Consider the following 15439-nt stretch of genomic DNA (forward strand, 5'->3'; position numbering starts at 1 on the left):
GTCTGACTTCATGCATTTGTCTTAAATGGTGCTGCAGTCCCATCCCAGAGGGGGTCCTGATGGGATTTTAAAAGCAACAGAACACCCCAGTGTGAACACTATTTATTACCTTTGAATGACATGAATCTGCAAACACAATATGATGGTGTTGCTGCTTTACCCCCATTTTGGGGAGGCCTATTGAGAAAATGCGTAAGCTTCTAAGGAACCACACTGAATCGCAGACAGAAAAGTGTGTGTGTGTGTGTGTGTGTGTGTGTGTGTGTGTGTGTGTGTTGCAGGACTCTGCTTTCCCCTTTGGCCCATCCCACCCCCCTGATTTTGTCTTGTTGGCAATACTTTTCTGATTAGAAATCAGACTTCATGACTTTGTGCAAAGGTTTCTGGCAGAATAGTTCCATCCAAAGGCTGATCTCCAACATAGTTCAAATTGACTCCTCCTCCAGCAACCGGACCTCCTCTTTCTTCGCCTCTTTCAACTTTCCAGGTTGTGCAAATCTGCTCCAGAGGAAGGGGAAATCCCACAGCTTGAGGGGAAGTTTGTTCCACTCCTAGACAGATCCAGTTAAGTGTCACCCAAAGCATTTATTTGCTGCCACAGCAAGAATAAATGTAGAAGTCCAAGTAGCTAAATAATGAACACTTGTACCAGCCCTCTGGTACCACATTTCAAGCTGCTGATTTAAACAGCTGCAGCAAAATCTTTCCCCCTCCATTTGCAGAATAGTTCAACTGTTTCATACTTCAGACCCAAAGACTTCAAACTACTTCATGTTCAGGTGTTTACTTCTTAAAATATACATGCAGAATCCATGGAAACGAGGTCCCAATCATTGCCCGTGCAAATATGCTGGCACAAGTTCTATATTTGGGCATCATTGATGCCCAAGGTGAGGAATATGTGCCCAAGGTCAAGAAGAAGTGTTGTCAGTATATGTCCCCAGACCACTCGAGTTCTTCTATGGCAGAGTTGCTTTTTTTAAATGGCTGCATGGCAGATCCCTGTGGATGTGTGCCACCAGAAAGGGTGACCCCAAAGCTAGTTTTTGGCCAGCTAGGCTTTTGCAACTTGCTAAAAACCAAGTACAGTGGTACCTTGGGTTAAGAACTTAATGCGTTCTGGAGTTCCGTTCTTTGCCTCAAACTCTTCTTAACCTGAGGTACCACTTTAGCTAATGGGGCCTCCCGCTGCTGCCGCCGCACAATTTCTATTCTCATCCTGAAGCAAAGTTCTTAACCCGAGGTACTATTTCTGGGTTAGCGGAGTCTGTAACCTGAAGCGGCTGTAACCCGTGGTACCACTGTATAACTCTTTCAGAACAAGGGGAAACATTTTTGTGTGTCAAAGCTCATTTTAAAATGACTGGGTGTTTCTTGTTTTGGTCATCGTTACAGTACTCTTTTATGCTATGAATTGTATGTGATTTTTTTTAGTGGTGGATAATTGGCTGTGTTAAGGAGTTTCATGGTTTAACATGTTGAGGTGGGTTTTAATTGTACTTTTGTGGTTTTATGTTGTAAGTCACTTGGAATACTTCTGCAGATAGACAGACGAGCAGGTAGAGTCCCCCAGGATCTGCAACAAGAGTGCAGTTTGTCAGTTCTTGTATTGGTCTACCAACATAGTCCCATTTTCCCTTGTGAGCAGTTTGGAGTGTCCTCCTCAAGGAATGCCTGGATTTGGCTGCAGGTGGTTCCATTTCACCAGAAAACTGCCTGATCATCACACAACATATGTTCTCACACCTTTGTAGTTCCATGAAAGTTCAGGAGTTTGCAACTAGAGCTCAGAAGTGAGGTTGTGTTCTTGCAAGCATCGTTTTTGCCTGAATGATTCTTATGGTAATAGCATAATGTCATAGGCCCAGTCTGGGCTATCAAGCAAAAATATTACGCCACTCACTCTGAGTCATCCATAGTACACTGAAATCTTATCCTGCTGTTTTATTGACATGTGCCAGATTCACCCTGCAGCAGACATAGGCATGTTTTTTTTAAAAAAAAGGATGGAACTTTGCAAATTTGGCCAGGGCAGTTTTTGAAGTCCTATCTCTGTGCCCATGTGGAATGATTACTGGACCATGTCTTGAAAAGTGTGGGTTCAGTGTAACTGACTAGAGTGTTGGGCTTAAAACAAGTCAATCTGGGATTAAATTCCCACTTAGCCATGGAGCCACAAGAGGTGACAGACCTTCTCTCAGCCAGACCTCCCTCAAAGTGGGGGGTGGGTAAGTCATCATTGTCCATGAAAGGGGAATGAAGTCTTTTCTCACTGGACTAGTCTGAGGTTTGAAGTGTTGCTATGTCCTCTGAATCTTAGAAATAGCCACTTATAAACGAGTTCAGCTGTTTCCTTCATTAGGTTTCACAGACAATTAGATTTGATCCATAGTCATTTACACCCGGTCATGAGAGAATGTAAAATGTTAACCACGTTGAGTGGTACTTTGGCCTGGTATAAATAACTTCATACGGTATAAATTGCTATATAAATGTGTCCTGAAATGCTGCCAGCAAGATACATTTTGTGCCCATGTTGTGTCATTCCCCACACCCTGAAATGCCAGCCAGCTCCAAGCTACAGAAACCAAGTCATCTGTGTCCCTCTCTAGCTTGTGCCTGAACTCACTGTGCTCAAAAAAATATTAAGAGCTGATGCATTGAGCTACGAATTGGGGAGTCCTTGCTTCACATCTTACCTCTGTCATGAACCGAGGTGGCCTTAGGAAAGAGACCTTCCTTTCACTCAGCCTCCCCCCTCCCCAATATGGCAGGGGTCATTCTCACATCACAGAACTGTTCCAAAGATGACAGCAAGATAATGCTTATTAAGTGCTTGGCAGCACTGTGCACAGGCTACATGTTAAAATATTTGTCTGTATCAGTAATGGAGGGCCACAAAAAGAATTCCAGTGCTGATAAGAGCGAGCTTCTGAAACCGAGTAGGAAGTCACAGACTGGTTCAGCTTAGTGTCCTGTGACTAGGGATGGGGAAATCTACCCATCTCGCTTTCCTCCTGTTTCTCTGTTTCTCATTTTTCCAGGCTTAAGTTCAATTCTCCTCATTTCCACACCAGTTTGCAGTTTATTTATTTTTAAGTCCTTGTGAAAATTCATCAGTATTTTAATTTTCAGATTTCTCCTTCTATTACATATTTTTGTGTGCCACTTTACCTAGCATACACACTTTTTGCAAAGCAATCTCCCTAATATTTTGCATGTTATTTTCTAAAATATGCATGATTACGCACACCATGTCCCAGTAGGTGCATTTTTTTCACATTACTTGGCTGGAGAAATGGAAGATTCAAAGAAGTGCAAACTTCAAAAGATGGCTGTGCTTCTGTTCCAATCCATTCCATTCACTTGCTTTTGGGGAAAGTGCAAATTTGGTACTTTCCCTTTTAAATGTGGACTGAATCAGACTTCTCACTCCCCCTCCCCCGACTCCCTGTGACTGAATAGACTATGAATTACTCAGTCAGCAAAACTTCTGAATGATGGAGATGTGGAGAAAGCCATCTGACCTGTATGGCTCACAGATAGGCCTCCTGTTTTCCAACACCGCAAAGCAGATGGTTCTAGAAAAAGCAAAACAGTCAGTCGCAATGTCCTAACAAACACCTCTGCCTTCCATTTTTCAAGACAATGCTGAATCATTTGCTCGGAACTCCAATTACAGAGGATCTTTGACACAGCGAAATCCAAATGGAAGGAGCAGGAAAGCAGATCACATCTTTGCGGCAAGTATTCAGAATCCAGCTCATTGCCCTTCTGTAAGCTGGAAGGTAGTAGACTAGCCAAGGACAGCAGAGAGGAGTTAAGTGCAGGCCACCCCAAATCGAGATGCAGAAGGAAAATGGAGTTTTGTTTCTTGATCAGAGGTTATAAGTATGTAGGCAATTCAAAATGGGAGAGGTACAATCTTTCATTGGTCCAGCTCCTGTTAATACGAGAACATGCATATCCTTGAATTATGCAAAACACCTTATCAGACATTAGACAGAATGAAAAGCAGCTGATTAGAAATTTCACAAAATGAAAGTACCATGCCTTTTAGTGACAGCCATATAATTGCCCAAACGTTTTGTCCTTGGCATGTGTGCATTGTTGGGTTCTGCTTTAACCCTTCAACTGTCTTAGTATGGTTCCTTACATTGCCTTGGGGTGCTTCCAACACAAGAAAGATAGCATTGTGGATATCTTTTTTGCTATAACTTTATTAGTGGTAGAACCCTGTTCGGTGAAAAGGGTGCACTACAGGCGACTCTCCATTTAGGTGGGGTTACATTCCAATCTCTGTGCACATCCGTGAAATTGCATAAAATGGGGAATCGCCTGTATCAGCTCAGCAGTCGCACGGGGAAGAAGTTTCCCCTGATGTCAGCTGTGCAAGCCCCTCTGTCCCTCTGGACTCACGTGAACCGAAGGGACGACAGGGCCTGCACAGCTAACCAGAGCAGCTTACCACCCTGTTTTGTCCCTGCTCACTGAGTATCTCTGAAACGACCACCTTCACACCCTGCAAACAGTGAGATGGGGAATGTGGGTGAGCAATTTTGGCCTATCCTCATTGATACCAGAAGGGTTCTCATCAATGTTTTGATACTTTACAGAAGCCTGTGATGACCCATCGCTCTTGAACAGAATGAAGTCTTCTAAGACCTCAACTCAAGATTTCATCCCCTCATTCTATTTTCTTTCTTTTCTTCTTTCCATCTGTTCACCTGCAGTGCTAGATCTACACATTTTCCTTCAGGGGGCAAAAGCCTACACTGCTCCCTCCCTTTGCCTGAGTCAGGAAACAGGAAAGAAACAGGTTGGAAAATAATTCTCTGGGCAACATCCCTTTGAAATTTGGTTCCTACAGTCATTGCAACAGCACGCAGAGCCCAACTTAGTAAAAGGGATTTTTGTTCTAGGATTGACTTAATTACCTGCCCACATCTATTGAATAGGACTTGTAGCTAAAATGTTTTTTCTTCATGCACTGCTAAAGTATGCGTCCATATTCTGATCATTTGGGCTGGTGAATTAAAGTCATGTCATGCAGGTTTCAGTGCTCAGGATTTCACAGTGCCCTGCAGTAATCAGGAGGGTTTTTTCAAGGGTCTGGAATACGGAACCAGAAGGCAGAATGCTGGGCTTTCATCCTTAGCTGCCTTTCAGTATCAGATGCTAGAGAACCCCCAGAACAGCACGCAGAGGAGGAGAGGGGGAACATTCTGTCTGGCAAGTCAAAGTGCTGCTCTGATGGAGCGTTTGATCGCCTTAGTGCAACATGGGATTCTTCCCAAAGTGTCCTCTGGTTCCTTGAAGACTAACAAATTTACTATGGCATCATAAATGAACTAGAGCCCATTTGGAGCCCCATGGCAACGCAGGGCACAAGAAGAGCCTTACTAGACCAGACCATTTCTCACAGTGACCAACCAGATGCTCATGGGAAGTCCACCAAAGAGGGCAGGAGCAGCACAGTCCTCTGACCCTCTTCTTCCCCAGTGACTTACACCACAAATACATAGGTTTTTGTCAGCCTTCAAGGTTCACAGAACTCTTTGTTGGTTTTGGCATGCCAACGTCCTGCGGCTCTGCCTCGTTCTGGAATATATTAGGGTCCTGGTGCTTAGCCAGGAGTGCAGGCCGTGGTTGCACAGGCATTAATCAGAGAGGCTTTCTGCTCAAATTTCTCCATGCAAGGCATCTGCCTCTTCAGAGTTGCAGAAATGGTCTGTGCATTTAAAAAAAGTTATGGGGTGGGGGAGGGAGAGATGAGAAACTAAAATGGCAGGAAGTAAAATGGCAGAAACAGTGGCGGAACCATGGCTGAGTGGAAGGTCAGGGCTTTTCAAGGTCTGGTCCCTGGCACCTCATAGACAATACTGGGCAGAGCAGAGGCAGAGATGCTTGTATGATCATGCCATTCCTTCCATGTTATAGTAGCATGTGTCTTTGCAGAGCTTTAGGTGGATGAAGAGCAGGCTTATGAGTAACAGAGCTTAAATGAGATATGAAAAGAATCCCCTATTCCATATGCTCTAGCAGAGGAATGCAAAAAAAATTCTCCTATTTCTGATAAGCACATTAAGTAGAGGCTCAAGGAAGGACATCTGAATTGCTGTTGAAGGTCAAACATTACGATAGGCAGATACGCTCACAGCTGCAGACCTGACTTCTTCCCTCTGCAAGTTGTCATGATGAATAAGTGATAGGATAGTTAGCTTTCAGCCCTGATTTCAGCTTACTTCTGAGTTGTATAGAATTGTACTGTCTTCTTCAGGTATCCTTTGAATCCTCCTCAGGATAAATCAAATGTTATGACAAACTTGCAAATTTATCCCCAAAGAAATTGGTACCATGAGCCAAATGGAACAATTATGTTTCGCCCTCACACAGTCCATCTGGAGTTTCTGTTAAAGTGCACGGGAGGAAATTCCACATTCGATTCATTTCCATTTTTATTTCTTTACTGAAAGCCAAACTTTTTTTTTTTTTTAACACAACCATAAAGTGTCATCCTGAATGTCCAGGATTTATATGGCACCACGCCTATGTGACTGGCACTCAGACACATGGAGATACAGGAATGCAATTTTTACCACACACTGCGAGGTATACAAAGGACGCTTAAAATGTGTGCACCTGCCTCCTTTGCTTGTAAAGCTTTGCCCTATGAACAAACCACAGAAAGGGCCAAAGGCTCCTGCTAAGACAGCTCACTGCATCGCTGGCCGGAATCATCTTATGCTAGGAAGCATTTCCCCCCTTGCAGCAGCACCCTGAAATGTGTCTCATTTGCCATCAGCCTTTTAAGTGTCCCACATCCCCTCCAGTGATGTCCATTAGTTTCATGATGCAATCAAAGGCAGAAGTGCGTGCTGCCTTTAGTTCCACAGTTCTTTTTCCCAGGGCTATTTTTATCAGATAACGTAGCTGTTGCGCAAAGGACCAGTGGAAGGCGGGGGCAGCAATGACCACCCCCAACCGAAGGCGCCTCACAACTGCTTTACCCATTTAAAGAGAAGCCCTCGGGACAAAAGTTGTAAAGAACATCGCCTCATGTCTCCTTTTGGCCTAAGATAAAACATAGTCATTCTGCTCATCTAAGCCATTGGCCTCTATCCATGTATCTATCATATGTATATGCTAAATCATACAATAAACACTGGCATTGTGTTCCTATTAAGCAATGTTTCCTGCAGTATATTTTTTTCCTTCCTGATTTCTGGAGGGAGATGGGGAGGGGAGGGCACTTCATGCCTACCAGCTCACACTTACGCCTTAACCAGCTAGTGCTAATAATGTCTTATTAGTTAAATATATATATATATATATTAATAAAGGAAACAAAGTTTTGACGCCAAAGTGGAAAATGAAGAAATCAGGTAGTGAGAAATATAGCACACCATCCCTTTATATTTCCATCTTGCTTACCACACGGGCGGAAATTATTTCAGGTAGCAGACTGAATACTGTCCAAATCTGATTTGTGAGATTTTGAACCACAGAAGGTTTGTTGTCAAACACAGGTCTTTTAAGCAAGGTAATATAATACTTTATGTTCTTGAATGGAAAGGCTTGATAGTTTATCAGCGCACAAAAGAGGCATTTTGTCGTAGGTTAATTAATAACAGCATGTAGAACAGATGGAGTTTTCAGGCCAGCCTACAATGCTATGTAATTCCTAGCATTTCAAAATGGGATGGTGTAAAGAGGCTAGGGACTCCCTGAAAAGCCAAGGCTGCATGGGCTGTGCCTTTAAAAGAGTTGTTGCTTTATTACAATTCTTTGCTTGTGTTTGGATGATCTGACATTCCAAGGATGTCTCAGAGAAGATTGGTGCAGTGGGATAAAATGGAGATTCTGCCTTATCTCCTGGAAGTGAACCATATTTGCTGGAATGTCACTAGAAAATCCTCCCAAGAAAAAACTCAAAGCAGGGACAGGGCCTTAATGGAGGAAAAGGCTCCTCAGAAGCCCTCAGGAGGACTGGGTGAGTTGCATCTGTAAAGTAAAGACACACTAGAGGGGGCTGGGCACCCACACAGTTGACAGGCATTGCCAGCATATTTTTTTCTGGGGGTACTCAAGGGTACACAATACTGGCATTCCCCCCCCCCCCCATGTTAAAAGTGTGAAACTTACTGTAACAACTTCATGGTTACTGGCACCTTTTTATCTTCTTTTTAAAAAAGCACTGGGCATTGAAGTGTTTTGACTTGATACCCCGCCTTTCACTCCCCTTCAGGAGTCTCAAAGTGGCTAACATTCTCCTTTCCCTTCCTCCCCCACAACAAACACTCTGTGAGGTGAGTGGGGCTGAGAGACTTCAGAGACGTGTGACTGGCCCAAGGTCACCCAGCAGCTGCATGGGGAGGAGCGGAGACGCAAACCCTGTTCCCCAGATTACAAGTCTACCGCTCTTAACCACTACACCACACTGGCTCCTTGCCATTCAAATGGTGCGCATGGGCCATATCTTGTGATCAATTATGTGGGGAAGGGCTTACCTGCCCCCCATATTTTATTCAAGTTGACACCCCTGGAGCCATTGACAGCTAGGGCTGGCAATCTTAAGTTCAGTTCTTTGCATTTCCACAGCAATTCATGATTTTCGCTCTTTTTTAAAAAAAGGCCTTGAGAAAATTCATCAGGATTTCTGTACAAATTTATCCCCCAACACATTGCTTTGTATTTTTCATATGCGATTTCCCCTATTGTGCACATTTTGTAAAGCAGTTTCCTCATACAAGCATATTTTTGTATGTTGCCTCCACTGATATGTGCGTTTTTACAGTGGTGGACTCTGGGCTCTCGGAATTCAATGGCACCGCCATGTGCAATGCTAGAATTCAGCTTCCCTGTTTCTTGGGCTCCTTTCTACAGCATTGTAGGGGCTCCCTCTGCAAAGCGGCATTCAGTGTGGCCAAGCTGGTTACACTACCCTAAAACTGCCTCTGATTTTTGTGCACAACATACAGTATACATTTTTGCCCTCATAACTTGACTAGAGAATTCTACTGCAAAATCTGGAGAAGGGTAACTGTGTTTTGGTTTACTTCCTCACCCCCGCCCCAAAGTGCAAACTAGGCAGGTTCACTTTTAAATGCAAATTGAATCCAGTTTCTCATCCACCCCTATAGACAGCTCTTGTGGCTGCTTTGCCTGAACCCCAATACCATGGCTTTCCAGGCCAACTCAGCCTTGCTCCTAGCTGCTCTGGGTAGGGATAAATAAAAGTACCTTTAGTGCCTTTCAAACCAATCTTTGGAAAATCAGGTGCTGCTTTTGGATAAAATAGTATATTTTGAAAATAGTATATTTTGAAATGCCTTGGTTAGTTAATTCCGGTATGTTGGCACATACATTGCCTGTCCAGTCCTTGACAAATTACTCTTTTATCTAAAAGTCCCGTGTGGGAAACTCGCTATTTGCTTGAAGTCCAGAAGCAGGCCTTCATTACTGGGTAGGGAATATTATGTTTCCTAGTTACAGCTGCAACCCACTACAGAGAGAGCTTGATGTACTGTTTGCTCCAGACAACAACCTAAACATTAGCATATGGTTATGGTAAACATCCCTGCAATTCTCTGTGCCCAAAGAGGCCCCCACTGCAACACAGCTAATACAAAACACAAACACTACAAGTCCTAAAAACCTTGCTTTCATGTCTTATGTAGTACTAAAAACTAAACATGACAGACCTTGGCAATCAAAATCTAAAGTATCCTGAAACCACAAAACACAACATTGCAAATAGTGGAGAGTTTGTCCAAATGAATTTATGGCTATGAAGCAAGCTCCCAGACTTCCCTGTGCAAAACTTGGATTTGGGGACACCATCAGGTCTCTCAGTTTTCACTGAGACAATTCTGGTGCCAGAGATCGGGCTATTCCAGCTCCCCTCCTGTCCTAGGTATCGTAGCAGCCGCAGGTTTATATTACAGACTAGTGTTCCTTAACCATTTAAACTACGTGTTGTTCTCATCATCTGTCAGCCATCAAAATAAAAGATGCAATATAAATACACTTTTCACTCATACAGCACAAAAACTTACAGCCTGAGGTGAATAATTCTCCACTCCCCAGAATGTTATTCCCTTTGGGCCAGAATTAAACAGGGATAGGGTAAATTTGTGCTTCCACTCCAGTAAGTTTTTGCAGAACCAGGAATAAATCCATTGTGTGCCACCAAAACTCTGGAAACCCACGATTCCATAGGGAACACACACACATGCCCTGTAGGTGCACAAGCAACTACCAGGCCAGATAGGAATGGCTGTTTGCATCTTTATATAAGAGGCAAAGACAGGCAGGATGCAAGCAGTGTGTGGTTTGCAGTGCTGTGCACCCCATGACTGAAGATCAGCCCAGAAGAAGAATGGAGAAAAGATGGCCTCCCCCTCTTCTGATCTCTTTCAGTGCATGCACTGAAATGTAATGGATCATGCTCATGGTTTCCATTGTATCCATGAGGACAGAAGGAAGGAACAGGGTGGGGGGGGGGAGCTTTGAACATTTGCATTTTAATCTTGGAGTACTGATTTTTAGGCTGCAGTCATATAAAATGTAATATAGTGCTGTACACATACACATTCTCACCTGGGAGAAAGTCTCCTTGAACTCGGTGGGATTTACACCAGAGTAGGCATGCATAAGATTGCCCTGTTAATAACCAAATATGCATTTTAGGTTATTAGAGTACTATACAAAAGCTGAATTCTCAGGTGCAATATAATATGAAGAAGGACCCATTTTTTGCAGCCCATAACATAAGTTGTTATGGGATGATGAGAGGATTATGCTGAGATGCCTTGTTCCAGTCCTGATGATGTCACAGGCAGCCATACATAGACAAAGGGACAGCATAAAAAGGAATAGAGCGACCACCGGCTCTCACCGCGTCACTCACTGAAAAGAGAGCAGAGCAGTGCCACTCTCCGTCACTCTAGGGAAAAAGTAAGTATTCCTCTTCAGTTCTGCTTTTCATTGCCTGTTTCAGATAAAAGTCGGGATGAGCGAGACTAAATAGAAGGCATGCTTTGTGTGGCACCTGTGGCCTCATCAAATAAATTTGGGGAGCGGTCTGAGTAAAATGGCTTTCCATCCCATGCCCACCGTGAGCATTTTCTAACTTTGCTGCTTTGTTGTGTGTATGTGGGCTTGTAATTTCATTTTAAAGTGATAATGGTTTGCTAGGGTAATAAAAACCAAAGGGGTTTCTAGCTAGATCTTCTAACAGCTTACTTTTATTTTCTGAAACCAAAGCTCAGGTATCCCGTTTTTGAGATTTACTGGTGCTGCTCCCAGTAAAACAAAAGAAATAGTAGATGGTGCTGTTCAATAATTTAGGATTTTTAAGATTTTCAAGAATAAAATTGTCACTGCAATTATTTTAGGTATATACCCTAAGAGATTGACATAAATGACAATCCACTGGGAGGCAATTATTATGCCAGATTCCAGGTTGGGAAAGCAGCAACTGACCCAAAGCCAATGTGTGAGTTCCATGTCTAAGCTGTGGTTTGATTCAACCCTATTTCCATTTAGGCTTGCTGGTTTTCAGAATGAACAGTTTGCAATGTATTTTGCAGCCAATAAATACAACAGCATGGTTGCTTTTGGCGAGAAGCCTTTAAAGGTCAGGCTATAATGTGAGGATGAACAGGAAATGTGCCAAAACACATCAGGACTTGGGGAAAGATGCCCCTAGTTCAGCAGGTGTGGTCAGCACATAGGAAAGAAGTTTCCAGACCCAGCAGAGGACCCCTGCGCAACAAGTATGATGCTTAGAAATGGTAGAAAGCGTTGTGCACACAGATCAGTTTTCACAGACCCGACTCACTGTGCTTCCTGCAACTGAAATCTGCACAGTGGCTCACAATTCCAATCAAATGTTAGCTGAAATGTCTTACCAGTTTAATCTGTATGATAAGTGCTGGGCATTTTTGAAAATTTGGCTACAGTTATCCTGACTACAGTCCTGCAAAACAAATGCATATACATGTGTATATGTGGGAGAAGAGCTTCACACACACAGCCGGAAGTGCCTTTGAACTTTCTGCCTCAGTTTTCTGCACAGCTGAACAGGCAAGCAAACTTTAAACTGAAAAGAGGCCGGCCCATTCATCGAGGTGCTGGAGCCATTGCAGTACTGTAGATGTTTCAGAAGCATCTCCAGCTCTGCACAGAGTTCTCCCCATGCACTTTCATGCCATGCTGTAGGACTGCAGCTCTAGCTATGAGCCAGGGCACGTCTGTTTTCTTTCTTTCGCCAACAAAGGATTCAGGTAGAGACATAGCAAGAAAAATTGCAGACACCCTGAGAGTTAAAACAATTCTGGTTCCTTTTCAAAACACAAATTTACCTTAAGTTCTTTTACTTAAGGACTGCTAGAGAATGATGGCAGTTGTTCTTCGAAAGGTGAAAAACAACTTTTATTAGCTAACAGGCTAATGTAGAGTGAAGGTTAAAATGTCCACATTTTGAAATAGTACTAAATAGGAAATATTGAAAGTAATCAAGGGGCACCCCGATCCAAATATGTGCGTGTGCACACTGCAGCTGCCCCTTTCCTTTGCCTGTGCCACAACTATGATGTTACATGTGTACATGAGGACTTCATTCACATAGGAGACCTTTCATGGTTACGCCTCCCGAATCTTCCTCAAAGGTACCTGTCGGCACCAGAAGGTGACGCTTGATGGGATTTGCTTGTGCTGTATGTTGTTGTCTTCTCCCCTCAACTACTACTTCCCCACCCTCCAGATGTTCTGGAAATCTGAGGTCCTTTGCGGAGGCATTTGTCTCCGTGTTGTGTGTGTGCTGCTGAGGCTTCCCACCTAACAACTTGAGAGCTTCTGATCCTTATAGGACCAAGTAAATCATTTACTTATTTTCATTTTATCGTACTTACTCTCCAAAGAGCTCCAGGCAGAGCCAGGGACTGGCTCAAGATAAAGCTTTGCCTGAGAGGGATTTGAACATAGGGCTTCCCACTTTAAACATATGTGATGGACTGGGATGTGTAGAGTCGATTTCAGCTTCTGCTGGAGAAGTGGCAGACTTCTGGGTGGTGCCTTTTTTAAAATAGAGAGAGAGAGCCCATATTGTTCCTGGGTGTCTCAACCAGTTATTGTCTCAATCAGATATGTATGGATAGACAAGGATATTCATTTTCATTCACGTTCTCCCTCCCCCCACCCCACTCCTCTCTCTGTCTCTCTCTCAAACAGAGAGGATTTAGGCATAAAAAGCACCAAATCATGGAAAAAGTAGAAAACTTCTTTTTAAAAAATGCTCTGCATGAGTAGAGTGCACTGCATCATCAGAGACCCAGACTGCATGAGGAATGCTACTCAAATTCAAGCTCAGGGGTGGTGAGGGACTGAGGACAACCTGCTCATGAAGACTTGAGGAAGGGACTTGCAGGTGCTCACTTTGAGCCTTTGCATGTTCAGGCAAATACCTGAATACAGCTGAATACCTTTCCCTTTCCCTTCCCTTCCCTTCCCTTCCCTTCCCTTTCCCTTCCCTTCCCTTCCCTTCCCTTCCCTTCCCTTCCCTTCCCTTCCCTTCCCCTCCCTTCCCTTCCCTTCCCTTCCCTTCCCTTCCCTTCCCTTTCCCTTCCCTTCCCTTCCCTTCCCTTCCCTTCCCTTCCCTTCCCTTCCCTTCCCTTTTCTTTTCACATCCCCCACTAATAGTTCTTGAAATGAAAGTTGCAAACCTGTTGTGCATGTTGTAGAGTTTTGTGTTACTGCTGTCGCTCATCCTGAAGCGCACTTTTGAAGGGCACTTTCCTTGCCTGAAACTGATAGACCTTTCCCTTGTGGCTGCAGCTGGGGCCTGAGCTTCACCAGGTTCCCCTTACAAGTCACAGAACCTTTGAAGAAGGAAAAGGAAACAGACATGAGGCTCTTCATCATCTGCCTCTTGTGCTTGCTGATGGACTGCCTGCTGCTGCCTGACGCCGAGTGCCGAATCCTTGAGCGATCCATGGAAGTCAGAAGTAAGTTCTTGGGGACTGTACGGGGTAGAAGACAAAACATTTAAAAGCAGCTGTGCTGAAGTGACCCTTTCTGAGGAAGCTGTTTATCACTGTAGCACTGGGAAATGGCCAGTGTCCCCTGCAGTGAGTTAAGGGACATGGCAACCACTGATAACTGCAAGAGCAGCTAGACCCGAGTGATGGTTGTGCAGCACAATCATCAAACTAGATGAAGTGGAATGTGAACTTTCATAAAGGAGTTCAGCTCAGGATAGGGTTTGCTGATCTGTAACATGCACTTGTGATGAGTCTTGAGGGACTTTGGGAGACAAGAGAAGGGAGCGCCTACAGAAGGTGGAGGGAACCTTTGGACCTCCAACTAGAGGTGGAACATTTTTGGAAGTTTTGAAGCCAGGGAAGAAAAACATTCCCCTTTCCTGTGTCTCCCCACCCCCACCCCCCAGGAAAAGTGGAAATTATTGGTTGGTTTTTCTGATAGCATTCCATATGCATCGAAAGTCACTTTGCTACATGATGTCCTTCCTTGTGTGCTTCTTTTTCACTCCATTATTCCTGCCACTGCCACTCCTAGCGCACAACCCGCAGGCGTATTAGGCAGGTGTGAAATTAGATAGGTAGAAAAAATGCCACCAGCTCAACAAGGGTAGTCTTGCAAAAAAGCTTTGCTGGTGTTGAAAAGCTCACATTGCCTCCCCCCAACAAGTGTGCCAGTGCTTTAGAATATGGCAGAGCAATGCCAGGTATTCCGGTGCAGGAGTGGGAAGGACTTTTCTTTTTCCTAGGCTCTCAATACCACCTGGGCTTTGCCTTCCAGATCCAGACATTGATCCTTCCTGGTACACGGGGCGAGGGATCCGACCTGTGGGACGGTTTGGCAGAAGGAGAGCAGCTGGGGAGAATGCCCAGAAAAGTGACCACCGGCCCCAGCAAGCCTGCTTCCCCATAGGAGACAGCGATGAGCAGCTGCAAGATGAATGATGCCTCAGAAGTGAACAATCTCCCATCCCAACAAGACACACACACACACATCGCAATCTCTCCAGAGGCCAAATAAAAAACGTTGGACTTTTTGCCCTGTCTCTTTTATGTCTCGTGCCAGAGGAGTAGAGTTCAAGAGCAGGGTTTGGCTGAAGAATTTCCTTAGACTATATCTCTCTACGCCCTCACATTGTATTCCTTTTACTGTCAAATTCATTTTCAGATTTCTTGCACCAGTAACAGCTGTCCCATTTGTGAATGACGTTAATGTGTTGCAGAACAACTATCCTTAAACTCCACTCCAAAGCACCCATTTGTTGATGATACAAGTTTTTATTTCATTTACTTGCTTTTATAGTACCAGAGGTGTACATTATTGGGACTTAAAAAATGTAAGAGAACAGGCTCTTATATAGCCCAAAATTTAATACAATAGAGTTAACAGAGTAAGG

The 15439-nt window shown here is 44.0% G+C and overlaps 3 protein-coding genes across 5 annotated transcripts in view; 2 read left to right on the forward strand and 1 right to left on the reverse strand.

Annotated features, from left to right (window-relative positions):
* MLPH (melanophilin) overlaps positions 1-7186 on the forward strand; it is a 60611-nt gene extending 53425 nt beyond the window's left edge. For both annotated transcript variants that reach the window (XM_081877037.1, XM_081877038.1), the window contains 2 exons: positions 3646-3743; positions 4617-7186. In XM_081877037.1, the coding sequence (XP_081733163.1) occupies positions 3646-3743; positions 4617-4643 (125 nt within the window). In that variant the 3' untranslated portion in view covers positions 4644-7186. The remainder of the gene's footprint in view (positions 1-3645; positions 3744-4616) is intronic.
* The window catches only part of LOC309340142 (uncharacterized protein), a gene marked incomplete at its 5' end in the record, with an annotated part of 166873 nt that overhangs the window by 97548 nt on the left and 53886 nt on the right, over positions 1-15439 (reverse strand). The gene's annotated exons all lie outside the window — the stretch shown is intronic.
* Positions 10547-15079, forward strand: PRLH (prolactin releasing hormone). 2 transcript variants are annotated; one of them, XM_081838983.1, is made up of 3 exons: positions 10547-12694; positions 13840-14009; positions 14824-15079. In XM_081838983.1, exons 1-3 carry the CDS (start codon positions 12645-12647, stop codon positions 14985-14987), a joined length of 384 nt encoding a protein of 127 aa, XP_081695109.1. In that variant the 5' UTR covers positions 10547-12644; the 3' UTR covers positions 14988-15079. The 2 variants fall into 2 exon arrangements, with proteins under 2 accessions (XP_081695109.1, XP_081695110.1); XM_081838984.1 differs by having other exon boundaries at positions 10547-10959.

The sequence above is a fragment of the Podarcis erhardii genome (genome assembly GCF_964252035.2).
Source record: "Podarcis erhardii genome assembly, chromosome: 1".
NCBI classification, from domain to species: domain Eukaryota; kingdom Metazoa; phylum Chordata; class Lepidosauria; order Squamata; family Lacertidae; genus Podarcis; species Podarcis erhardii.

Excerpts from the sequence above, each read along its gene's own strand:
- PRLH (XM_081838983.1), top strand. The coding sequence starts at position 12,645 with ATGGTTACGCCTCCCGAATCTTCCTCAAAGGTACCTGTCGGCACCAGA. Across the intron at positions 12,695-13,839 it reads GTACCTGTCGGCACCAGAAG|CTGGGGCCTGAGCTTCACCA; the intron begins GTGACGCTTGAT and ends TTGTGGCTGCAG. Across the intron at positions 14,010-14,823 it reads GCGATCCATGGAAGTCAGAA|ATCCAGACATTGATCCTTCC; the intron begins GTAAGTTCTTGG and ends TTTGCCTTCCAG.